General features: G+C 38.9%; 1 protein-coding gene across 1 annotated transcript; it reads right to left on the bottom strand.

Annotated features, from left to right (window-relative positions):
• Positions 1-892: 892 nt before the first annotated feature.
• On the bottom strand, positions 893-27,328 carry LOC139720299 (trifunctional enzyme subunit alpha, mitochondrial-like). Its single transcript, XM_071631660.1, has 20 exons — positions 27,244-27,328; positions 25,957-26,010; positions 25,170-25,240; positions 24,361-24,494; positions 22,680-22,710; positions 17,214-17,321; positions 16,591-16,813; positions 15,347-15,416; positions 15,002-15,054; positions 13,822-13,940; positions 11,059-11,178; positions 9,898-10,079; positions 9,250-9,285; positions 8,611-8,746; positions 7,708-7,794; positions 6,325-6,534; positions 4,563-4,758; positions 3,615-3,817; positions 1,923-1,977; positions 893-1,262 (listed from the first exon to the last, which is right to left on the bottom strand). The coding sequence occupies exons 1-20, from the start codon at positions 27,308-27,310 to the stop codon at positions 1,114-1,116; spliced, it is 2,304 nt and encodes a 767-aa protein (XP_071487761.1). The 5' UTR covers positions 27,311-27,328; the 3' UTR covers positions 893-1,113.
• Positions 27,329-27,402: the final 74 nt, after the last annotated feature.

Raw genomic sequence — 27,402 nt, 5'->3', positions numbered from 1 at the left:
CACTTTCCTTCTTTAGCTAGTGATCCAATTTCAGAGGACTGAGGATAGGATCAATACTACACGAACATCAGTTCCAAATTTTGTAATGACGCACATGCCATAACTGTTGTGAATTCCTACAATTGCAGTTACTGTAGCTATAAAGTGAAAATACTAACAGTTGATCAATAGTTTGGCAAAGGTGCCATTGTTGTAACTACAATCAATGTAACTTGCACTTGGTAAAAAGAACATGAAACCTTGCCTTGGTCTTAGACAAGGCACTGAGATAGTGCGACATCTCTGCATTGAATAGATGTGCAGAATGTAAACAAATCCGTGTGCATTGCAAATGACTCACATGCAGTTCAGAAACACACTAAAGCTTCAGTAGACACATCACCAATACACTTTCCCTTTTTTCCTAGCACTTCTGCAAAGTGTTAAAAAAAAAAAAAATGTTGGAAACAGGAAAAGAGAGACCTCTGAACCACACTGATGTTCAAAGATTTTAATTTGGTCTACAATATCTAAAGGCATGTACAATGAAAACCATAATAAATTAAATCTCTGCAGAAAGAAAGCAAATATCTCTTCTAGGGAATATTTCAGATCAAGTAATACAAAATATTACATGAAAACCCTAGTTTGTCTTTCTCAGACTGAGAGTTTTACGTATTCAATCATGCCAAAGCTACACTGCTTAATTCTCTTATTAAAGTTGATATTTCAAACTTGAAGTCAAGGAATCATTGGTATGTGGGGAACTGTGCTGATCTGCATGGTGTTTCTTTATGATGAAGTTAATGGAATAACTTAACTGCCCTAAATAATACATTTTATGCAAAAAAGAAATATCAACACACAATATGCTGTTCAGATCACTGTTTTGCACTGAAACAAACTTGTCACATTTCTGTACAAACATAAAACAGCCTTTCAGTGCTGAAAATAATAGTTACTCTTCTTACTTGTTTTTTGAACATTACCCTTTGGAAGAAGTAAGTTCATTGGATTGTTAGGTCATTTTTAATGTTTGTTTTAATTTTCTGTTAAATACATACATCCTAGGCTCAAATAGCTTTTCATTTTACGCATGAATGATTTGCATTTTCTCGTTCTCAATCTTTGCATCTATTGTGAGTGGAATTTCTTGGTCTTGTCTGCTGCGTGGTCTCGCAACAACTGGCAGGGTTCAAAGGCTGAGCCGTAGGCGGCCGCGAAGCGCTCCATGTGTGCAACGATTTTGTCAGCGCCATAGGTGTCTGTGTAGCGGAATGGACCTGTGGATAAAAAGATAAACAAAAATGATGAATGTGATGACACATTGGAAAGATCAGACCGGTACAAACATAATATGCACATCATTTTGAAGCTGCGAAAGTGCAGTTGGGTGCGTACCAAATTTGTGTTCAGACAGGAATGTTCTAGAGAGTTTGTGGGAACTGTTTTTATCAGCTGATATCATCCAGACATCTCCAAATTCAGAAATTCAGGGCAGCAACAGTTCATGGACTCTACGAAAACTTGCTAACAACTATGCATTCTATCAGCTACTCATTCAGGGGACCTGGTCAGGGGTTGGATGTAGCAGGTATCTGATTTTAATTAACGAAACGAAGAAGAAATGTCTAAGATCCTCAAATATTATACATATATATGTACATATATAACAAAATATTTTCCCTTTTTTTTGGGGGGGGGGGGGGGGGAGGGGGGTGGGAGGAATGTGCCATAGTGGTTGATTTAAACAGATTATTATATGCTCTGAATACATTGTAGAACATAGAGCAAAATCTCTTTTACCTCATTCACTAATGACACAGACCTAAGAAAGCTGTGAAATATGATCCAAATATCACATAAACTATCTTTCTTTATACTCTTTATATCTACATTTCCTCGCATATCTCTCTTTCATGAGAAAGGAAAGGGTAATGTACCTCCAAGGAAGGGTGGGAAACCAAGGCCGAATACAGCACCAATGTCACCCTCGACCTTCGAGAGAGAGAGAAAGGGAAGTTGGATTCAGATTCACAAGATAAAATGTAATTGGAATATTTCATTAAATTCAACAATCACTGCATTGCACTGGTAAGAAGAGGAAGAAAAGAAATGATGTTGTTGAAATACATTTATCTTACTATTATACATACATTGTATACCCCACATTACAATTATCTAACCATTGGTACATTTACTATTGCTAACAATGAACTAGCACCTGTGTTGAAATAAACTTGCATCAATGGAAGGTGAATTTGACAGTAGCCATTCACCTTAGAACCACACATTATGTCTATGAAAGCCCTTGAATACTGAGGAAAACAGAAATGAAAATTAAATGTCAATACAATGCAATGAATACTGTATGTTACAGGACAGATGTACTGATGATGATTTTACCATCAAATGTACAATTATTCTCTACTCTAAAAACTTTTGTTATGACACGTTGCATACAAACATTCCAATAGAGTCTTGATTGTGTGGACATGACAAGGTGAGGTAAATATCGTTTTCTTGTACAGATGACAATTTCTGATAAAACAGCACATTGACGTGGATGATACTACAGGCCTCGAATTACCCGGGAGGCAAGAGGCAATTTGCCGCAATGCCCTATGTACTTGCTACAATGCCTCTCTCAAAATTACCATGCTTACTGCAACTTTTCCTTGCTGCCCTTAAAAAATTTTGAGAGAGAGTGCCCCTAAAACCAAAAATTGCCTGTCCCTAAAACTGGTGAAATTCGAGGCCTGATACTAGGTTGCAAATATTCACAAATTAAATTATGAAATGTCCCTAGGAGCTATCTGGGAGACATTACGGAGCTTTAGATTTTCACGATGCAGATGTTCAGAGGGAAAAAAAATGTTTTGCACCACGCACACATTTGCTTTAATATAAGAATCGACCTTGTGTCATCTGAGTTTGCATGGTCGGTTCTGGGCCATTTTTGCATCCGCTCAATTCATGTCGAAGAGAGCTATTTCATTCAATGATCATATGAGGGCGCCATTTTACTTTTGCATAGGTCGCGTCCTCTTGTAATATAAAGCTACTTTGCAACATGACACATGGAAAGAGGAGAAAGGTCAATGAAATCATTTTCTCTAAATGTTCGCCTCACAAATCTAAAGCTCTCTATTTGTGAGTAACTGACACCTCATTAGGCAATGAAAATCCAAAATCAGGATATCTTTCGGGATAGGGGAAACTACGTTTTGCTGTTTTTTGGAGCCTCCTATAGAATCACAAAGAATCAGTGGATTTTATGTGAGTTTGCTCACCACACAAGCATGGAGATTTATCATTACTTACATGTTCATAGTGATATGTGACATTTTGCTCATAGGGTACATGTAATTTTTACTTGCATATATTATGTTCCACATGTACAACATGTACATACACATTTTTGTTTACTTTTTTCTCTTCCTCATGTGAGCATGAAGAACATAATAGGAGCATTTTCCTGCATTCTTCCTTTGGTTTCTACAGCGTATATTCATCTTCTCTCTTGTTGCAATCTTGCCCTAAAAGACAGAACAACCCATTGATTCTTGACCCTAAGGGTCAAGAGTCAAGGGTCAAGAGTCAAAGGTCAAGGGTCAATCTTCATCCACACTTACGGGATCCCTGAGGATGCCTTCCTGTAGGCAGAGGACGGCCTCGTTGACGAATCGTGTCACCATCCTCATCTGCACATCTTCCACGCTGTTAAAGCCCTTGGACGGCAGAGCATACTTTTTGAGGATCTCCTCGGCACCGGAGTTTACGTCCCGTTCCTTCGACTTGCCGCTGTAGTCGAATATGCCCTTTCCTGACTTGCGACCTAAATTGATTACACCGCAAAAAAAGATATCTTCAGCATTCATTGACTTAAGTACATGTACATGGTAAGGAACAGAGCAGCCCAGGCCAAGGTGAACATACTGTAAAACCTGGAACAATAGCTGCATGAAACCTTGCGAATTGGAGCTGACGGCCATTTTCAAGGCTTGAAACTTTTGACAATTGGTAAATGGCATTCACTGCATTGTGTATAGACAAAAACTTTCATGTGCATTTTTCTCTCACCAGTCTTGGCACGTTCTGATCCTTGGCACCTTCGGAGGTGATGCGTGTTGATGCGGGTAACACATCAAAATTTTTCCCAAGAAGAAACACATTGGGTAGTGGGTGATGTGAGATCACGCCACGATGCATGGGATGGTTTTCAGTAAAAGCAAAGCAAGTACAGAAATTTGAAGTGCTCAAGTAGTCTTGACTTCTTACTGGCAGATTACACTTGTTATTTAATTGATCATACAATGCAAGTCAGTGCACATGTGACCTGATCGGTGACCCTGTAATATGTGATTTCCTGATTCACTGCATTTGCAAGTCCCCTTGTGTTACCCTGTGTTACCACGTACACCACATATTCTATATCTGATGTAGAAACAGTTCAGGTAGAAGTTAAATACGAGGTGATGCCACTGACAAAAATTCACAGTGATGCAAATTATACAAGGTGTCCAGTATAAACACCGACAAGGAGTTTCCAAGGATTCTGTAGGGAAAAGACACACACTCACCATGGAAGCCTGCATCTACCATGTCTTTCAGCATGGCCACGTCGCCACCTGCAAATCTCTCGCCGAACTTCTGGCCGAGATCAGCAGCGATGTGCTGTGCGACGTCGAGGCCCACCTCGTCTGCCAGCGTGGCGACTCCAACGGGGAAGCCGAAGGAGGTGCTGGCCTTGTCCATTTCCTTGGGTCCAAAACCCTCCTGTCATCACAGAAAGATAGAAGATGGTTGTTTAAAGAACAAGTCCAACTTCACATACATGACGATTGAGTAAATGCAGCAAATAGTAGAATGCATCAGTGAAGGTTTGTTAGGGAAAATCGGATAATCTGTTCTGCGCAGTCACTGCTGGATAAGAGGACTACTACAGTAGTGTATGATGTCGCATGCGTAGAACGTTATAAGAAAAATACACTGTATAAGAGAATTTCACAAACTTTGATTTTTAGAATAAAGTGCACATTTCCTCAACTTGCCACTGATGTATGTTAAGAGTAATGTTATTCCCCCTGCCTTCTGAAAGAGGCAAGTCAAATGTTCTTTTACAATGCGAGAGAAGTGAAAATATGTTGAATTTTTAAAATATTTTCTTTATATTGCTATACACACGTGACATCACAAGCTGTAGTAGTCTTCTCATCCAGCAGTAGTGACTGTGCAGAAACTTCAAAAATTCATAGTTTGATTTTCCTTAAACTCTCACTGATGTGTTCTACTAATAATGCTGCATTCACTCAATCCACATGTCTATGAAGGTGAAATTCTCCTTTAAATTAAACTAGTTGCTTGTACATAGTTTAAAAGAGTGAAAAAGTCAGCCAGTAAAAAAAAAAAACAACAAGAAACTATTCTATAATACATTTTCCAGCCTCTTCTTGGCACACCAGATGAGGGCTCGTTGCATGCTCAGCCCCCCCCCCCCAACTCATGCTGTTGCTATTTCATACTTTTCCTTTCTTTATCCCTCTGTTATTCCTCATCTTGTTTGATGTTGCCTCCCTATTCAGCCTTATCCTTCAAAGGTTGCCCCCTTGGTCCTCATGATCATCAATGACCCTCCTCTGCCTTTTGTCTGTCCACCCTCCTGCTCTAATCCCCCTCCCTTTACCTGTTGGGCTCCTTGCCCATGATTTCCTACTCTCTCCTTTTGTTTTCTTTGTTCTGTGTCCCTAGCCTGTCCCTGACTGTTCTTGTTGTGTGAAGTCCTTATGTAATTGCTTTCCCTGCCTGTTCGTCACCTTGCCTCTGATGAGGATACTGCTAGGATCAAAAGCTCAGGGCCCTTTTGACTCCATCTTACTACATTTGCCTCGCCACTATTGGATAAGCAATTTTCAGCAGCTTTTTTTTTTAATTTTGCTAAACATAAAAGAAGACTGACAAGCCCAGCAGTAATAGCGAAAAAAGAAAGAAAGAAGGTGAAGGTATACTGTCGCTGAGGTGACAAGACATTGTATCTGCAATTTTGATGTAAATGACTTTTTTTGATTAATGGTCAGATAATGAGTGTAGTGATGTCCTGTCCAAATCCTAGATGTCTTACCCCCAAAATGAGGCCACCACGGCATGTCAAAGGAATGTCTATCCCATTGGATACAGTACTTTGGCTGCCATGTTTTTTGCTCTCCTGAACATTTGACATTCGTAGATACGAGGCCTTGTCGCCCCAGTGACGATAAATGACTTCCAAGGCATAGATAGAAAGGAAGAAGAGTATTGTTAAGGAAGTGGTGAATGACAAAGAAACGTGAAAAGGTAAGCGCAAACCTGGAGAATCCTCATGGTCTCAGACAGTGTTGGAGCCAGTATCCTGGTGGTGTAGAATCCCGGTCCGTCGCCGACGGTGATGATGATCTTGCCCTGCCTGAGGCCCACCTCCACTGCTGCTGCTGCCGTGTCCTTGGATGTTTGGGGCGTGGTGATGATCTCCAGCAGCTGCATCTTGTCTACTGGGGAGAAGTAGTGCATGCCTACAACCTGCCAGGAGCAGAAAGGAAGGATAATACTGTATAATTCATTATCCAACATCACAGTCATGTTTACATGCTCATTCAAAAGCACATTTGTGTCTGCAAGTGACGTGACATTTGTTACTACGACAACTGCTTTGGTCTTATTTTCTCCAAGGACTATAGTGTTAGGGTTAGGGTTGTGACAGGGTTTTAGGTTTAGTTTGATGGAAGGATTAGGATTAGGTTTAAAGTTATGTTTGTAGGTAGAATTTATGTTTGGCTTTATTAGTGCGCAGATATTCCATGGGAGCAATTGTCGCAATAGATAAATATCATGGAACCACATCATTTTTGTTTCTGATCCAGAGTCAACAAAAACACCATGCTTTTGTGCTTTTTGTTCTGTGCATTGCTGCTAGAGTAAAGTGTTGCAGCAGTCATTGCCATGACAATATCCTGGGTTTTCAAGGCCTTAGCATGACAGGAAGACACTGCATCAACACCCCCCCCCCCATTTACAATGTACACACACAAACACACACACACACACACTTATTCAAACTCTATGGAGTGAACTTCTACTTTTTAAAAGTTTTTGTCTCAAGTCACTGCATTGAGAGTAAAGAGTTGGGGAGGATCTCCTAATAAAGAAGAACCTTCTTATAAGCTGGTCGCATTTCAAAACCCTCTTTACAACAAGGTGATCTTGCAGGTACCCATTTTTACTTCTGTGTTTTTGGACCCTGACATAGTGAGAATCGTAATGCAGTATGTCCCCCAAAAAACTACAATCAGATTTTCGCATTGATAACACCCAATATGACTAAACTGCCTAAATGCTTCTTCAAAGTCTTAAAATATAACATTTTAGCTCTATTTTGCAGAAAACCCCATTCAATTTGGATAAGCGGTCACAGAGAAATGTGGATTGTTGTAAAGCATGTTATGAGTCTGATTCTTCCAATTTTAGCACTTCGATGCTCTTGTGTGTAAACACAATAGACAGAACTTGGCAGGAAGAGATTCCTGACATGCTCTACAAAACTCCTCATTTCTCTTTGACTACTGAAGCAAATCGAATGGGGTTTTCTGTAGGACATACGGTACAACAAGGTAATTATGATGGTTTTTAGGTTCTCAATATAACAAGGTTCCCTTGAATGAAATGAGCAGATTTAGGAGCATCATGTAATGTTACCTTTTCTGGTCTCTTACTGGCCTTGGCGATATCTGTGATTGGCAAGGCAGATGTGTTGGAAGCAAAGACGCAATGGTCTGGAATGACCTAAGGGGACAGAACATGAGAGAAAGAGTGTAAGAGTTTAGAGTTGATATTGGCACTTTCAGATTGTACCAAGAATAGTCCACTCAGCAAAGTGTAACAAAGAGGAACTGTGTCACTGTTCTAGAATATAAACAAGTTCTTGGAAAAGTCCCTCAAGCAAAAGGGCATTATGTTTTTTATGAAATGGGAAACAATGGAATGATATCCTGCATGAGGAATGACATCTTGACTTGACTATCATATAAGATAATTCGTCGGGTGCCCGTGCATTGGCTGCTAATGCAATACAAATTGTATTGCGTAAGCGGCCAATGCACGGGCACCCGACGAATTGTAGGTCACAGAAAGACAAACAAGTGTCCATGACAAAAAACAAACACAACGGCAGGAAAGTTGTAAAGCTCGTATTGCATACATTTGTCATTAACCGGACAATCATTTTCAGGTAGTGAGGTTGTACAGGTCTTATGCCTAACAAACTAAGAATCAAAGTAAAACTACACAAAAACATACTGAACATATATCAATGACTAACCTATGACACATATAATGGGAGCTGCCTGTTACGATAAGCACTGTAATCACCGGCAGAAGAATGTATGCATGATATAATCCCTGATTAATTCTTTTGTTATGTTTTGTTGGGAAAAAATGAAAATAAAATGACCTGAATTACAAAGAAGCTATAGCCATGTCATTTCTCTGATTTTCTATTACAACTATCAGATGTGCTGATATCACTAAATCATACTTCTTGATTCATACCATGAGAGTGTTATGTTAGAGTCCAAAGACATTTCATAAGACGATACTCACTGCCTCCACTTCTTTGATGACTCTGTGCTTGATGGCGAGATCCTCGAACACGGCCTCGATCACCATGTCACATTTGTTGAAGTTTGCGTAGTCGATCTGGCCGGTCACATTGGACATCAGTCGATCTCGCTCAAAGCTGAGCCACGCCGAGTGTTAGAGAAATTGAAAGTGGACATTCACTCATTAGGTCTTCATTTGGTGAGGAACTGAATGCTTCTGGCATGAAAACATAAATGTCTGAGGACATTACTCGTCAACTTTGGAAAAGATGGAATGTGAAATAGCTTGCAAGTAGCTTGGAAATCAATCAACCGTCTATTCGCTTGGAATTTTGCCGGTGTAATCTTCAAATTGTACAGCAAATCATGTGCCATCAGTATCTACTGGAAAAGATGTGAAGTTGTGTTTGCCTGACATACAGACAAACAAATGAAAAGTTCATATTGACATAAAATAAAATATCTAAGAAGAATTAATGACATGTATTTCATAAAGCAAATGCTTTGTACTCCACAGAACTTTGGTGTCTTTCAACTATCATGATATCACTAATTTTCACAATCAGTCATTAAAAGGGTTTTAATATGAAATATCTTCAAGTAAGTCCAAGGGGGGTGAGGTGGGAGGGCTGGTACATACCTTGTTAATCGTTTCCTCTTCACCTTTCCATCCAAGCTATCAGGAAGAAAACATGAAGAACAATAATTTTACAAATACAACAATATTAAAGCTCAAACAATTCAGCTGAACCTTATACACAAAACATACAAACAATATTAAACGAAGACACATAATTTCATGCCATTGTGAAAGCTGCATTTCATCTTCAAAATACCTATATATATATATATATATATATATATATATATATATATATATATATATATATATATATATATATATATATGTATTTTATGATATGACAACCATTAGACACTCTTAGCAATACAACGAAAACCAAACAGACAGAAAGACAAACAGACAAAAGAACAACATCTTTCACATCCATAACATATATACAATGTATACAACCAAACACACCTCAAACACGTCTCATACACACAGTTCATCAGACTTCTTCATTTATTTTGTGCTGACATTTAAGTCTATCCTCGTGGGTGAACCACCAGCAAGACCATACCATTTCATACTATGAGAGCTACAATATACCAACTGGCTAGCACTTGAGATAAAACAGACAGACACAAAGACGTACAAACACACACACACACACAAACACACACACACACAGATACACGGAAGCACTGCAATAAGAAATTTACAAACCCTTTGAAGATTTGCTGCTCTCCCCTGGCCAAACCCTGCAGCGACATGTCCTTGAGGAGTACATGCATACCCTTGTCGATGCTGACCTGGGCGACGCCAGCGCCCATCAGACCGGCTCCTAAGACGGCCAAGGTCTCCACCTTCCTCTCTGGCTTCCCAAAGTTGTTCTTCTTGCATGCAACCTACGATAAGAGAATAAGTGGAATAGGAGTAGTATATAAAGAGTGCACATTATACAGGGTGTTAGTAAGAATTATCCACCAGATAGTAACTTTGGAACAGTCACTGTGTTTTGGGCTGATTGAAAGTTACAGAAACAGAGAATGGATAATTTTACAGAAGCCCAACAGAGTAATGTGCCTTATAAAATGACATGATTTAAATTCTACGGCAGCCATGTTTTGCAAAATTTGCAGGCAGCATCAACTCCAAGCTAACTGAACAACACAAACAAATGATGATAGAATAGGTTGAAAAAGAATAGTATACAGAGAGTGCACATTATACAGGGCAATGGCAATAAAGAATCATCTACGCCATGGTAATTTGGCAACAGTCAATACCACATATGCCAAAGCCGAGTGCGTTTTGGATGATGTCAAAAAGTTACGGAGTGTGGATGATTTTACAGATGCCCAATCAAGTAGTGTGCCTTATTTGTTTTATAAAATCATGTGATTTAAATTCTATGGCAGCCATTTTTGCAAAATTTGCAGGCAGCACCAACTCCTAGCTAACTGAACCACACAAACCACACAAACAAATGATGATAGAATAGGTTGAATAAGAAAAGTATACGAGTACAAAGAGTGCACACTATACGGGGCAATAGTAATAAAGAACCATCTATGCGATGGTAACTTTGGAACAAATTTGGATTGTAAAAAAGTTACGGAGGGTAGATGATTTTACAGATGCCCAATCAAGTAGTGTGCCTTATTTGTTTTATAAAATAATAATGCGATTTAAATTCTGTGGCAGCCATTTTCACAAGATTCCAAAGTAGCACCAACATCAAGCTAACTGAGCCACACACACAAACAATTACAAAATGCATTTATCATACACAGGCAATGCAGCTGAGCATGGATGAGTGGTTGTTGGTACTGGTCAATGGTAAACTAATGCCCGATGAAAAGCAAAGAAAAGAAAGTGACTAACCTGCCCGTGGAAAAGGCCCATGAGCGCTTTTGAGTGTGTCGTCATTGCTAGATCCCCAAATCCCTTTGCTTCATTGATATAGCCAGCTTCATTTCCCTTCTCCACTCCTGTTCTGACAGCCTGCAGGGTTGCAAAAACAACAACAACAACAACAACAATAAACCACGTGTTATCTCTGAGCTACCAAAAAATATACAAGATGCAGCAACTTACGAGCACAGATTACCGCATTGCTGACAAAGTATGGCTAATTCCCATTAATCTAATACATGCTATGCCTATTTCTGGCAAGAAAACGGTAAATATTATTGGGGCAAAAGAGTTAAACTAACGAGATTTGGTGATTCCTTGGAGCATCGTCTACGTTTATGGAATACACTCATTGCGATTTCACAAAACAGGACTGATTCTAATTCTCGCTATCGCCAATGACGTAAAAAGTACCCGGATGTGGCTTTTTCGTCAAGATTTAGTGCACTTCCGGGACTGGGGCACGTCTGGCGCGGGGTATATTTTGCACAGCGCTAGCGTGCGTGTATGTGTAACTTATCTATAGCGCCGCGCCGACCACGGATACTAGTACAGTAGGCGGCTGTAGTCAGTACCCAAGCCAGCCAGTGGCCAGGCCTGTGATACTCGTATACGCGTACACTGTAGCTATAGCCCCCGCATTGCCCTATCCACTAGGCCTTGCATTAGCATGCACCACCACACGCATACAAGCTAGACATACATGTACCAGTACATCGCACTGCTTGATCATGCGATCGATTTGCACTCTGCATACGCTGAGAATATTACTGGAAAATATTCGCCCACCTGGATATCGTCATGGAATGCCCATCATTTTTATTTGTTCTCTGTCGAGGTGCCGCGAACACAATCGGGAACGAACCGTGATCTTGAACTTATCCTGTCTAGTACATCTCCGAAGCAATTTCTTCCAAGCAAGTAAGTCGCATGCGAACGCGCGCTGCGCTGTGGAGTCACCCGCAAACTTCACCCACGCGGCCACATCACATCTCGCATGCCAGTAAGGGTCCTATTTCTGTAGAATTTTTTCATTTATTGTCGTGCGGAAAACACATGGCAGCTTCGCAGTAACAACCCATAGTCATATTAACAGCAATTTCTTAAGAATGGAGAAATTTCAAATCATATTAAAGCTAAAATTCAAGTCGAGAAAACAGTAAGTACACATAGAATACAGTCGGCTTATGTGTAAAAAGCATTGAACGAATAGTCACGTATCACGCGTGTACGAACGGAAGTGACTTTGCTACCGGACTATCCCATAATGCACCGTAAATGATGCTTAAATCAACATCTGGGTACTTTTTACGTCATTAGCGATAGCGAGAATTGACAACTCAAAGGATAAGTCTATCAAGACCTGGTGTATGACTCTCGTACGCTGGGAAAAACATAATTTGATGCTGAGGGAAAAACCATTTACCATCCCTCCATCTGTGAAGATCTGAGTAAACAGTATTTTGTAGGTGCTCACTTTGCATTTATCAAGCTACATACAATGTAGTCATGACTCGATAGCAATCTGACAAAAAACAACAATAACAACAACAAAGCTGATATTCAGAGCAAGAACAAGAACAAAAACCAAGAATAGCTATGAAACTTCACATATTTATCAGTACATTATTCTTGCTTGTAGCTACAGAAACTTTAACTGTCACCTAAATAGGATTTCTTCACTTCACTTCTTAACCCTAATCAGGCTGGGCTTTTTGGGCTATGCTAAAACCGGAGGGGGCGGATTCCGCCCCCCCCCCCCCCCCAAAAAAAAAAAAAAATCTCGTCCATCAGTGGTGCGATCGCGATGAAATTTGGCATGCGTGACACCCACGTCATAACCTACAACACTGTGTCATAAGATTTTTTGAAACAATCAATTTTTAATTTTAATTAATCAATTATGCAAATTAAGCTCAAGATCATATTTTAGCCTAATTAAAAGCATTGAGAGTCTACTTTTTGGTCTGTAAATCTGTTTCGGCATATTCAACAATTGTACATCACTAAAACTTCCAAAAGTAATTTCAGTTCTTATGTATTTTATTGTTTTCAAAATTTCTTATGTATTTTTTGGTTTTCAACTTTTGTTTTTTCTCTGTTTTTTTTTATTGGAAATTGTCACTGACCACTTGTCTACCATAATTAGCCTAAGATTAATCAATGAAAGTGATTAATTGTAAAAATAATCAGGTTTTTATGACTTTCATGACAGAGCACTGTTTTCCATAGGAAATCTACACAAAATCACAACATTGTGCCCGTTTTGGGGCGACAAGCCGTTACAAAAATGGGCGTGGCCTCGAAAAAGTATGCACGGACGTTGCAAATTTGGTCTCAAAAGTTGCGGGTGACTTGAACAAAGAAAGTCAAGAAGCCTCGCGACAAGGCCTTCTCGCGTTACAGAATTATAGCGTGAAACGTCGAGGGGGGGCGGATTCTGCCCCCCCAGCCCTGTTAAGGTTATTAAGTAAACAATGGTCTGTAAAACAGAATAACAGTTCTGATAATGAACCTCATCAGTTAATGGCAATTGCTTCTATTGCATCCCACAGAAAAGTTCTCATGTGCATCAGCCTATCTGAGCACACAGCACCCCCACTTTGACTCTTATTCTATCCAGCTGTTACAAAATGTAAAGTCTTCCTCTGGACAGGCACATATGACACAGTGTGTTGTGCAAGATTCTCAACCCATATTGCAAATATAAAGTATAACTGCATCCTCTCATACCTCGATGATCTTGAAGGGGGCAGGGTAGAGCCCCTTTGTGTTCTTCATCACCATGGCGTTGACCCTCTTGTAGATCTGATTCTGCACAAAGCTGGTGCCCATGATGCTGTCCTGGAGTTCTGTCGTGGGGGTAAGGGAAGGGAATAGCAGGGACATAAAATACCATGGTACTGGAATGTGGGTGCAGAGCAGGAATACGATGTACTTTGTCTGCAGTAAAACTTCTACTATCTATGTGTAGTAGTAGTAGTAGTAGTAGTAGTAGTAGTAGTAGTAGTAGTAGTAGTAGTAGTAGTAGTAGTAGTGGTAGTAGTAGTAACAGTAGTATAAATAGTAGTAGTAGAAGTAGGAGTAGTAGAAAAAGGAATAGTAGAAGTTGTAGCAGTAGTAAAAGTAGTACAATATAGTAGTACCAGTAACATTTCTTCAGTTTGTCTCCCTCTAACAAATGGAATTTGTAAGATTGCAACTGCTGATCTGTAATTCAACAACCATGTCGGAAAAATATTCTCTTGCATTTATTTTCTCTTCCATCTATTAATGACTTGTCCGCCTTGGACTACTTAACACATACTAAACAATGTCGAAATTTCGGAGCTTGGGTATTTGCTTCAAGTTCATTGTGTCACTGCCGGCAACCACGGAAAGTAGTAGATGACAGGTTAGAGTCCAGTGGTTCCTTTTTTCAGACATGTTTACAGATCAGTAGTTGCGATCTTACAAATTTCATTTGTTAGAGGGAGACACACTGAAGAAAATTCACCCCTCTACTTAATATTCTCTTGCATTTTTTATCATTACACTGTTATACATGCTGTTGTCACTTCTACTACTACGACCATCCATTCCTACTCTCATTATCATCATTCTATATCGTTACCATTGCACTACAACACAGAATCACAATCCTTAACTCAGACAAAGTTTAATATGCTCCCTACCAGATTCTGACAACTCTGCAGACAACATACAGGACCTTCCAGGCCCTTATTGGCAAGGAGTAAAAAATTCTACAGGTGTGCACTAGATTAACCTTTTCTGTGCAAGAGATTTTGGAGATTGTGTACAATGCTTTGAGGTTTTATGTGCCTATCATTACTCAAAATATCAAAAGGCTTAGGGAGAGGTTAGAGAGATATTTCTCCCATACTAGGGAGTCGTTCACACTCGGCCAACTCACTCTGCATCATACTCTTGGGTTTGTCTGTCTTGATCTTCCCTGCAGCGAGATCTCTGAAATTGAAAACAAAATAACAATATTTTAAAGAAACAGACAAAGTTATGATTACCATGATCACAAAGTTATGATACATACATGCATATGTGGAGAATAGGGAAAAAAATACTCAAGACTAGACTTGGGAGATGAAAATACAACTGGTATTACTTGAAATGAAAAAATATAAAACAAACAAACAAACAAACAAATAAACAAACAAACAAACAAACACACAAAAACAGCACAAAATCAAACTGTGAAGTGGACTGATAATATCACATGGAATGAAATAAAGGAAATGTTTACCTTGCTGCCTGGATTGCCACATTTTCAAGGTATTCAATGTTGCGTTCATCAATAGGCTTAACACCCGGACCTGCATAAATGATCATCAAGGAAAATGAATGGATCAATATAACTTATAATACAAATAACTATATCTTTGTTGTTTTCGTTATTACAGATGGGGAGGTGTGGTTCATATGTATTATTTATTAGTACAACATGAAGGCTTACATATCTTCAATTTATTAGTCCTTACACTATGCAGCCAATCTATTCTGCTAATATATTTGGACTTCCTTTTCTTCTTCTGACCATATTAGAGTACAGGATCAAAAATAAACAAGTCTAATAACCAACCACTTGCTACAGAATATCATGACGACCCTATTTTCTTTCTCGCCATTTACAAAACCATGACTGAGACTTGACATCTGAATTGCTGTTTGTTCAGTAGCCTCTCCCAGTATGCTGACATCGATTTGAAAAAAAAAAAGAACTAATTTCTAAGGACTAATACCTTCTTGACATGTAGGATAACTGATTTGAAATTTATTCTGAGTCAGGATAACAGTCATCATCTAAACTCTGACTGCACTTCTTGCCTTCAAACTTCAAACCCAAGTGTCAGAACATCCATTTTATTTAATTCATAGGAAAAAGAAGGAAAATGCAAACTCTCACTTTGTCTGATTCTCATCAACTGCATCACATAAGGAGCAGCCCAAGTGAACATATACTATCCAATTTCATCATTCATGAATGCCCATACCAATACAGAAAGACAGAAAGCCGATTATGAAAAGTAATCATGAAATGTAATCAAAATAAAATCAGACACACAAGGAAGCCAAAGCAAGGGCAAACAGGCGAGCATTTAACCCATTAGTAACTGAACCGCCTGAAACTGCCAGTCCTATTACTCCCTAAACACCCCAAACCGCCTGACCACCTTTTTACAGTTTTATGCTTTACCATTTATAAGATATAGAATCATGCAATTTGAAAGAGGTCAAAGGCCAACAAAAGTATGCCAGAATTACTTGTGTGACACACCATTTCCTGATAGAGTCTTTGTAGGCTTTCAAATAAACATAACTTATAAATAACAAAAATAAACATGCAATGCGCTATTTTACGTAATTTAGAAAGTTGTCTAAATGAGAGTGATATTGTTGTAGTTTCTAGGGACCAATAGGTCCTATATATGGAATCTTCAGTTACTAAAGGGTTAATTAACTTTGATTATCAGTCAGAGGGCGACTTACCCAGGGGGTCAACCAGCTGGTCCACTAGACCCATCTTCTTGGCCTTGTCTGCTGGAATGTTCTTGCCGGTCAGCATCATGTCCAGCGAGTTGGGGATGCCGATCAGCTTGGGTAGCCGCTGGGTGCCCCCGCCCCCAGGAAGGAGACCGAGCATGACCTCTGGTGCACTCAGGACTGTTTTCTTGTCCTTTGTTGCAATTCGGTAGTGACAGCTGAGTGCAACCTGGATATATTTAAAGTCAGAGGTTACACATCACGATTGGCATTTACACACTATCTGGAGTACATGCTAAGCAATTATATTCAATAACCCATGACCATTTTGAATCATCTTTTCAGCAGTATCATTTGTCGCCTCATTGGAACCTGCAGTGAACTACACAGAGCTACATGCAGTGATTAATTTTGTTAACACCTATGGCACAATTTTGAGCAAACTAAGTCATCACAAAACATGGATTCTCTCACCATTAACGTTTACACATTAAAGCTTCTTTTAACTCCATCCTTACCATCAGTAGCTTCCTCTGTGTACAGTGGCATTGACATTTCAAGACTGTAGCCTTGAGGGGTTAATCAACAGGTTTAACACCAATGGCTTCTTGGGAGTGGGGTTCACTCACCTCTAGGCCTCCACCAAGACAGGTGCCATTGATGGCTGCTACCACTGGCTTGGGGCTCTGCTCCACCTGCTCCAGCAGAATCTGGCCGTTTCTTGACAGCTCTGTGACCTATGGTCATTGAAGATACATACTGTGCATGTCATGCCCATTCCACTGTTAGAAACTTGCCCCATCAAATCATAATTAATGCAACATTTTTAACTTTTCTGTCTCTTGGTGAATGATGAAAAGTAAAAACTACAGTCAAAAACTGTTTTAGCAGCCATCCAAAGAAGACAAAAGAAGTGGCCTTTACACAGACTGGTGGGTGTTATAAAGAGGGTCTTTTTTCACTCGGGGGGGGGGGGGGGGGGGGGGGGGGATTTCTTTAGTGGCCATAAACGGCAGGCGGCTGCTAAGGCAGGTTTGAGTGTGTGTACTACACTAGTATGCTGACTGGCAACTGACCTATATGATGAATAGATGAAAAGTGTACAATTTATCTTTCACAGTTCTGCAGTGAGTGTAATCCTTCCTTTGCACCAAGACATTCTCTAAATCTTCCATTGTTTGTCGTTGATGTTCATTGCTGAAAGATGATATGCAGTCTTAATCATGAACCTGTCACATGACTTTCTCACTCATGAATGAAATTTCAAGATAAACTGGTTGCTGTGTATATCATTGTCATCTATTTGGAACAATATTTGGAGTAAGAATTATGCCCTCTCACTAGAGTGCCATACAAATGCCTATTATCAATGTAAATGACAATAAATATGAAAAAAAAAAAAACCCACGGGTTTGAGGGTAAGTAAAATGTTACGACAGTTTACTAAAATTCTATCTTTCTCTTTTGTTTAAGCCAGCATTGGAAAAATTCAATGTATGTTACTTCTGGTTCTATGACATTTGCTCCTGCGACTATTGGTGTCATGAAATATCTGTAAGCTAAGCCAAGCATAAATTCTACTCACAAACATAACTGTAATCCAAATCCTAATCTTCAAATCTAACTAACTAGTCTGAGAGCTGGCTGCTGGTCAATTTACCCCATCAAGCCCATAAGGTTTGACCCCTGAGAGTTGCTGGGGCCACCCTCCTCATTAAAAAAATGCCCGTCAGCCTGGTCCCTGAGGACGGGTTCGGCCCCCAGGGACCCCCCGAAAAGGCCCTCCGGCGGGTGTAATTTACCCCATGGAGCCCATGGACCAAACTTGGCCTATATGAATGTCCTATGGGTGTACATAATCAAAATATAAAAACTGACAAAATATCTGGTCGGGAAAGGGGTTGCAAGACCGCTTGTTTGCAGGCATAAAAACTTGTTTTTGGTCAAGGAGTCTGCGCCAAGACTACACTGTCCCATAGGCCCTGTACTGTAGCGTCTCCCAACAGGCTGACGGACAGTGCCAGTTAGTGCATGTAGTAGTCTTGGCGCAGACTCCTTTACGCCCAACAAGGGTTTGTGCCTGCAAACTACCCGTTATACCCTGGGACCCAGGGTAGTTTGCATGCACAAATTGACCACACACACACCCACACCCACACACACCCACACACACACATTCACACATGACTCTATGTATACTAAGAATACCGTAACACAAAACATGACCAGTGGTTTCTCCATACAGCCATGATACCTTGCACATTATTAAAGGGACTGTACAGTACTGGTTGAGGTGGGGATTCATGTTTTGAACATTCCTAAGTGAGATAATGAGAAACATCTTATGAAATATGAAAGAGCATGTGATTTTAAGAAGGGTTCAACGTTTATTTGATGAAAATTGGTTTTCAAATGGCCGAGAAATCCAAAAAAGTATTAATAATAAAAGGCCACGGGCCACAACTTTATTAGGATCTCTTTGTTTCACCTTGTTTTTGGATATGTCAGCCATTTCAAAACCGATTTTCATCAAATAAACTTTTGATACCCCATGGAATTGCATGCTCTCTGACATCTCATAGAGTGGTTTCTGAATATCTTGCAAAACGTTAAAAGCTAAATCCTCACCTCAACCAGAACTACACCCTTTAAATGTCAGACCTATAATTATTATGTTCATAACTTTTGAATGTTTTACATTGATACTATCAGTGAACCTTCAAGCAGGAACACTGAAGAGATTTTGAAATTTGTGTGAAATTGTATTCTGTTTTACTGGCCACACAACCTGCTTACCCTTTATTATGTATCCACCATATAAGACAAATATATATATATATATATATATTTGGAAAATGCTGAAATAAACCCTTTGTTGTGAGTAGACTTCAGTTTCTCAAATCATGCATTATACTGTATGATAGACTAAAATGTGAAATTATGTTTTATATTATATGAAATAAATTCATGCCAAATACTGGTCAGTTCAGGAATCATAAGACTGCAACTGAAACATGTGCAATGCTTATCATAGGCCTACATTATACGTAATTTACATTGTATGTAAGCTTTAGTCTTCCATAGAGTGTGATGCATGGTTTGATGTGTAATTGCCATGGTTTTGAATGGCAACTAAATCATAAATATGAACTAGGACCTGCATTGTAACTGTATATGGTATATGACACCCTGGAAGTATTATTATTATTATTATTATTTTTTTTTTTTTTTGGGGGGGGGAGGGGGTAGACAAAGTATCTCAATGAGGAGTTGACAAAAATTCTAATATAAAAGAGAACACAACATGTAAATGCTCTCAACGTGCATGCTATTGTTAAAGAAAAGAAATTAAGCTAACATTTCATTTAGCTGGTAATTTTATGTTTCACGTTGTGTGTATATGTCCCGGGTTAACGGCAATCATATACTATGATGCGCTCTTTGCAGTGTGTGACACCATAGGTTGAGTTTTGTTTGTGTGGGGCTGGGGAACTGAAGATGAAGTACAGTGTATCTCCAGAAATAAGGAGTTGACAAAACTGCTGATATAAAGAGACCATAAGACCAAGTTAATATTTTCAGCCTATATGCTATATAAAAAGAGAGCTATCATGTTTCAACTTGGTGTGTATTATACTGGTCACGGTCATTGGCAGTGTTTGCAGTATGTGACACCATTTGTGTGGGGCTGGGAACTATTATAAAGAAAATATATCTCCAGAAATAAGAAGATGACCCCCCCCCCCCCCCCCCCCCCAAAAAAAAAAAAAAAAAAAAAGCGCTGAAGAGATGAAGAGAACACAAGATCAAAGTAAATGCTCTTGGCCTGTTTATTTTCATTACAGAAAGTTAGCATTCTATTGTGAAGCTTGTTATTTGAGGTTCCAAGGAAGAAATACATGTATACAATTTATATAGAACACCGTAATTACATGTTCATTAGTATTATAGATATGCAGATATTTGCCCAAAACTATGAGGTGACATGCACTACTGAGTATGAAAATTGATCAATATCATTTCCAAAACCATTAAGCTCCTTCCTTATGTTATGCAGTTTATTCTGATTTGGAATTTATTAGAGTCAAATAAAGGAAATGTTGGCATGGATGCTGTAATCCTTGCCTATTTTGTACATCAAAGGGTGGTTTTTATCAACCAAAAACACAAAAAGTTATTAGTTTGAGGTTTTCAAAGGAATCTTATATTAGGATTGAGACTTGTTATTTGTATCTAAAAGAGGATATCAAGCAGGAGAAAAAGAAGTAATCCAAGCTACATCCCACTTGTTGACATAAACTTTATTAAAGTTATGTTTAATGCACGGTTGATGAAAATGTTTACTTAAATGTGTTATACAACTGGCCTTTAGTGCTGTTGTGGTTGGTCTTAAACTGAAGTTTACTCACAACAAAGGTTTTTCAGCATTTTCTGAAAAGCTGTATTTGAGTCTCATAAGGTGAATACATCATACAGAAAGAGTAGGCTGTGTGGCCAATAAAACCTAATACAACTTCACACAAATTTCAAATTTCTTCAGTGTTATTTAAAGGTGTATTGATAGTATCCATGTAAAACATTCAAAAGGTATGAACATCTTATAGGTTTGACATTTATTATGTGCAAGGTATTATGGCTGCATTAATGAGAAACCTATTAATTGTAACATGTTTAGTGTTATGGTATATACAGTTGTACATAGAGTCATGTGTAAACATATGTGTGTGTATGTGTGTGTGTGCGTGTGTGTGTGTGTGTGTGTGTGTGTATGTGTGTGTGTGTGGTCAATTTATGCATGCAAACTACCCTGGGTCCCAGGGTATAACGGGTAGTTTGCAGGCAATAACCCTTGTTGCGCGTAAAGGAGTCTGCGCCAAGACTACTACATGCACTAACTGGCACTGTCTGTCAGCCTGTTGGGAGACGCTACAGTACAGGGCCTATGGGACAGTGTAGTCTTGGCGCAGACTCCTTGACCAAAAACAAGGTTTTATGCCTGCAAACAAGCGGTCTGGCAACCCCTTTCCCGACCAGATATTTTGTCAGTTTTTATATTTTTATTATGTACACCCATAGGACATTCATATAGGCCAAGTTTGGTCCATGGGCTCCATGGGGTAAATTACACCCGCCGGAGGGCCTTTTCGGGGGGTCCCTGGGGGCCGAACCCGCCCTCAGGGACCAGGCTGACGGGCATTTTTTTAATGAGGAGGGTGGCCCCAGCAACTCTCAGGGGTCAAACCTTATGGGCTTGATGGGGTAAAGTGACCAGCAGCCAGCTCTCAGACTAAACCTAAAACGTTATCAAAACTCTAATCCTTTGCCCTTGGGGAAACTAAGTCTGGAGCAGTTGTAGCAGTAGCAAATGTTGTGTCACCATTATATCTAACTGCGACAGCCGCCACACGCACACACTGCGTGTGGCGGCTGCGCCGTGCTCCCATAAAAGATCTTCATGTTGAACAAACGGGTGCCTTTGCGGCGCTATATTTCCTTAATTTTTCAACAGAAACTACTAGGAATACTTACATGGGTCGATGAAACCTAAATGACTATCATCGGCGACTGTTTGATGCATTTCATTGCTTGTGATGCACAAAATGATGTCTTATAAGCAGCTCACCGATGTTCACAAAATTCACAATCACTTGCACAAGCGCATAGAACTAACATAAGCGAAACTGCGGGGAAGCCGCCAGGACCGCGCCTCGCGGCGCGGTCTCCGGGGCTACATTATATCTAGATGATATTGCCTGATGGAGTACTAAAAACAAAACTATCCACTCATCTACCTATTGATCTATCAATCCATCTACAGTGTATCTGTCTATCAATCTGTCTGTCTGTCTGTCTATCTATCTATCTACCTATCTATCTATCCACCTACAGCTGTAATCACTATCAATACATACTTCATTACAAATGCAACTGTACACTAAAAACATATGAAGAATGTGTATATCATGCACTGCAGTGTGTATAATATATGTGCATAATCTGCATTTGTGTGTGTGTGTGTGTTTATGTATGACAGCAAACTAAGGTGCAATGTTCACTCCTGAAGAGCACATCATGAAAGATGGTATCATACTTACTTCCTCTGCAGATTTGCAATCTCCAAGCATCCTGGTAGAGGATGACAGAACAGACAGAAGAGAAAAATGCTGGTATATTAGATTCATTCAAGACAAGATGCATGTACAATTGTAGTGGTGAGGGTTACAGGTACACCATTGTAATGTCCTTCCTGCAAAGTGCAATTGAAGTTCCTGGTAGTGGTTAAATTGAGATAAGCATACATATGCCGGTATTGGGGGCTCTCACCCTTCAGAATGGCCATCACAGCATATAAATTCATGAATGGGACTACTTCTTGAATTTAATTTGCATTTTTTGAAGACCGCATGTGGACACCAGTGTCCTCCAAAAAAGTGATACTGCCTCATGAACTTCTCAGGTTTTGAAGGAAATTATACAAAAGTTTAATAGTCCAAAAGATACAAAGTGATGCCAACACACGACATTCATGAAATCAGTGCAGCCTGCTTGTACATGTACTATAAACACAAAACTCTCATAACACTTGAATTACCAACATTTGACTTCATGAGGCAATCTCTGTCATATTTTACTTTAAATATTCAAGTTAAACAATTGTTGATTTTTTTTTTCATTTTGTGTGTGATTGATTCATTTAGTTACATTGTGTATCCATTACATCTATATATATACATATATATGAAGAGTTTGTTTGCAAAAACCGATAAATCCATATTTGTCAAATGGAGATATTTGCGATTAAAGGTCAAGAAAAATAAAGAGAATAATAAGAAATTGCTTGCTTCTTTTGACCATAACTTCAAAAATATACCTTTATATGTAGTGACCAATATATCATTTAAAAGGTAGGCCCTATTATTTTGTACTTTTTGACAGAGACCGTACTTCAAAATCTTCAAAAATAGACTTATCGGTTTTTGCAAACAAACCCTTCATATCTTGTTGTTGTGTTTTTTTTTTTAAATTGGGAGGGGTGGCTCATTTTGTAGTTGTTGATAATATTCACAATGTATTTACTTACATGTACTGGGCTACAGGCATCAACACAAATCAAATCAGCAAAGGCACAAGTGTAGCACTTGCAACGGATAATCACTACATTGATTGACACACACATATGGTCCTTCTGAAGTACATTGTATGTCATGGCAAATGCTCACCCCACTAACTCCAGTAACGAAGGCCAACAACTAACGTGTTCATGACAAGTTGGTTAATACCTAATGCTCACTGCTACTCAGTTAATACTAGACTTTGCTATGGCAAGTCAGGACTTGGAAGATGTTTACAAGTAAACATACAAACTACACTCATGGATTCAAAAAGCCAGACAAAACACAAACCAAGCACAAATACCAAAGATCACAGACTATAAAAGAATAAAAAGAAAAGTGACAAGTTATCCATCTGAGTTGGCACAGTGAAGTGCCCGTAAATGATTCTCATTGCTCACAACTAGGTTTTCCGATTATATTGACACTATATTACAACATGCATATCACTGACCTCAGGCAAAAATTACAAAAAGGTAAAAAAAAAAAAAAAAAAACATCTGAAAGTTATATTCTATCAAAATACGTGATCCTCATAAATGGTATTATCCTTAACATTCATTCCAAAAGAATAAATGAATGAATAAATAAATGGAAAAGGTGACAGATGAATGTAAGAGATTATGCACGTGAAGGGAGTGAAGAGCACTGAGGTTTGACTCACTTGATGTCGGCGCCAGCGATGAAATTTCCTGGCTTGGATGAGATGAGGACCACAGACTTGACCGCATCGTTGCTGAAGAGTTCATGGAAGACATCCTCAATTTCTGCATTGAATTGTCTGGATAATGTGTTAACCTGTGCGAAAAAAAAAGGTTTTTGAAATAATATACTCATCAGACCAGGCTAATTTTATTTTATCTTTTTAATTAAAAAAAAAATAAATTTAATTCTTTTTTATTATTGTTATTTTTTTTTTTGATATGTGAGCAACCTTTGCAAACAAAGGACTTCCCTAGCGAATGAGACAGCTTTAAAACTTCCAGTCTTGCAAGATGTAATCAGGTAAACTGCATGCTGATTGGGATCTTCACATCAAAATGTATTAAGTGGGAACATGTTAACTGAGTACACAAGCGGGAATAAAATGGCATCATGGTCATACAGTATGTATTCACAGCAACAACGAAAGTCCAGTAAATACATGAGCTTTGAAAGAATAGTTTAAAACTCTAATTCATCTTTGTCTAGCGTTTTAAACATCATTAGAATGATTTACTAGTATTATAGTTACACACTAACCCATTTTTTTTCCTACTGGTATGACAGAGTATTTTCATGTTTTACTAGTTCATTCCTGAAAAAGTTACTGGTCCAACAGTGATTTTTACAGGTCAAGGACCGTCGGACTAGTGCTAGTGTGCAGCCTTGATTCATACAATAACTTTTCCCTCATCTAAGAAGTAACATTCATGAACAGAATAAAATAACAAAAATGTGACATCTAGCTGTTCAATTCCTACAGTACCTTACCTTAGAGTTGGGGTCATTCATGCGTACAACGGCAACATCTCCTTTGAGTTCATAGTTCACGGTTGTGCGTGCTGAAAAATAACGTAAAAGAACACTATGAACTGCATTGTTTGTAAATTGTGAAACCAGGGCAGAATTGAATAAAAGTCAATGACAAAGTACAGTCTGTACGAACAAACTATATTTTACAATTACACGCACAAGGCTTCTACTCTAAAAGAGGTTGTTATGCACAGAACACTTCTTGACATAGAGTGGAGGCAACATCTCTACACCAACTTTGCATAATTTCTATTGTAGTAGCACCTACCATTAGAGCTGTACTTCAAACATACTGGCATTACATCCAGGTTTACAGTGCTTTCTTATTTTTCTCCTTAGTAGTAATTAACATCCAGCAGGCTTTAAAATTACTTATAAACTGCTGTTACAGAGATGGGGGCTATGTATTCCTACATTGTACACACAGTATGAGGGGTAGAAACAAGCATTTAAGCTTTCCATGAACAGAAGTGATACAATAAAAAAAAAAAAAAATAATAAAAAAAAATTAAAAAAGCAAACAATGAAAAATATAAAATAAAAGGTCCAATGACTGCAAAGTTATCTACTGTGAGTTTTTTGTTTTTATTTGGTCGAATATTCTTTTTTTAAATACATGATATTTTTTAGGACTGTTTGTTTACAGACTCTATACTTTATGCACACAGCTGTATGACTGAATAAAAAAGATTGAGATGTGTAAAATGTAGTAGTTTAGCCCTTAACACTCTTGGTTAGTCTGTACCTTTTTCAGCTCCTGATGCAGCAAAGTATCGCTTTGTTGTCATTCCTGCAACACCTACAGGATAGAACAAATGGGATAAGAATGTAAAGATTGCAAGTTCAAGTGAAAGTTCATTAATGTAAACACACATTTCAGCCAACTTATTCTGCACTTCATTATCAAAAAAACCCAACATGGACATTCGCAGATTTATGTCACACCAGTGTTATCAAATACTTGTAGAGGCTTCATGTCTGTTATTGATATTGACATACACAATTTACCACTTACCGAAAATGCAGATTAGTGTGGACTCCCAATTATTCAAAAAATGGCTGTCAGTGTCAGTGAAAGACGATGTACGTTCACACTTGCTGCATATAGATTCTAATCTTTGTTTTCGGTAACATGAAGTCTAAACTTACCAAATAATAAAGATTGTCTTAAATGAGTTTGAGGTGACAAAAATAATGTCAAGTAGACTCTATCAAAACTCAGCGCAATCTGCATTTGCGCTTTGCGTCCGCTTTGTTGTTGGAGCCCTGTCACATTTTTACAGCGACTGGGCTGTTATAAGGCCAAGTGTAAATAGTTTACCAGACATCCACAATCATGACAATACGTAGTTAGTATAGTCTAGTGTGATACACTGAGCTGATAGAGACTAGGGCTACCCGCGCTTCACTACTGAAACACATTGCAAAGGTTACCTAATTTACAATGAATGTTTTAACACATTATTAAATCAACACAAACAAGCAGAGTTCTACACTTTAGAAAATCTAAAGTAGACTCAAGGGCCTAATTCCATCAAGGTATTACGAACAAGTCACACACACACACAAAAAAGTCACGTCACCACCGTCCACGCCAACCGTAGCATCAGCAGATCCAGAGTTCCAAGAGCGCTGAAGTATAACTCAACTGTACACATTTCAGACTAAACGTCTCTGTCACTTGGTCATGTTACTTTATCATGGCAGCCTTATTTCATAGGAAGAGTTAAGGAAGAGGACAGTGGGCTAATGCAATACACAGCCACAGCACAGGTCATGCCATGCATGCCGACGGCTGGGTTGGGTGGCTGCTGTAGTGCTGGTTGCCTGTGTCTAGTGAGCTCTCTCTGCTCTGTTGGTGAGATCCCGGTAATCGCTATTCACCGGCAGATCGAGACAGGACTGGAAAGAGTTGTAAGAGGGCAACGGTGGCACAAACACCATCACTACAGACTAAAAGGAGACACATACTACAAAACGATAATAAATACTCATGGTACATATATGACTACCTCTTTTCTCCCATATTTACCTCTCAGTGTTGAGTATTTTGCCCAGGAAACAGCTCTAAGGGCTCCGAGAGAACGAACAGAAGCCATGGCGAATAGTGTATCAAGGTGCCCTTGTGCCGAATTTCACGTAAAGTTTATGTAGCTGAATTGCGCAAAGCCCAACTATCTAATAATCAGAA

Source organism: Diadema antillarum, unplaced genomic scaffold (genome assembly GCF_040938485.1).
Source record: "Diadema antillarum isolate AM-2024a unplaced genomic scaffold, OU_Dant_1.0 scf00000126, whole genome shotgun sequence".
NCBI classification, from domain to species: Eukaryota; Metazoa; Echinodermata; class Echinoidea; order Diadematoida; family Diadematidae; genus Diadema; species Diadema antillarum.
This window is presented reverse-complemented; position numbering and strand designations above follow the sequence as displayed.

Coding starts and splice junctions, on each gene's coding strand:
- LOC139720299 (XM_071631660.1), bottom strand. CDS start 27,310: ATGGCTTCTGTTCGTTCTCTCGGAGCCCTTAGAGCTGTTTCCTGGGCA. Junction 3,818..4,562: donor GGTAGATGCAGGCTTCCATG/GTGAGTGTGTGT, acceptor TAATCAATTTAG/GTCGCAAGTCAGGAAAGGGC. Junction 1,978..3,614: donor AAGGCATCCTCAGGGATCCC/GTAAGTGTGGAT, acceptor TCTCTCTCGAAG/GTCGAGGGTGACATTGGTGC.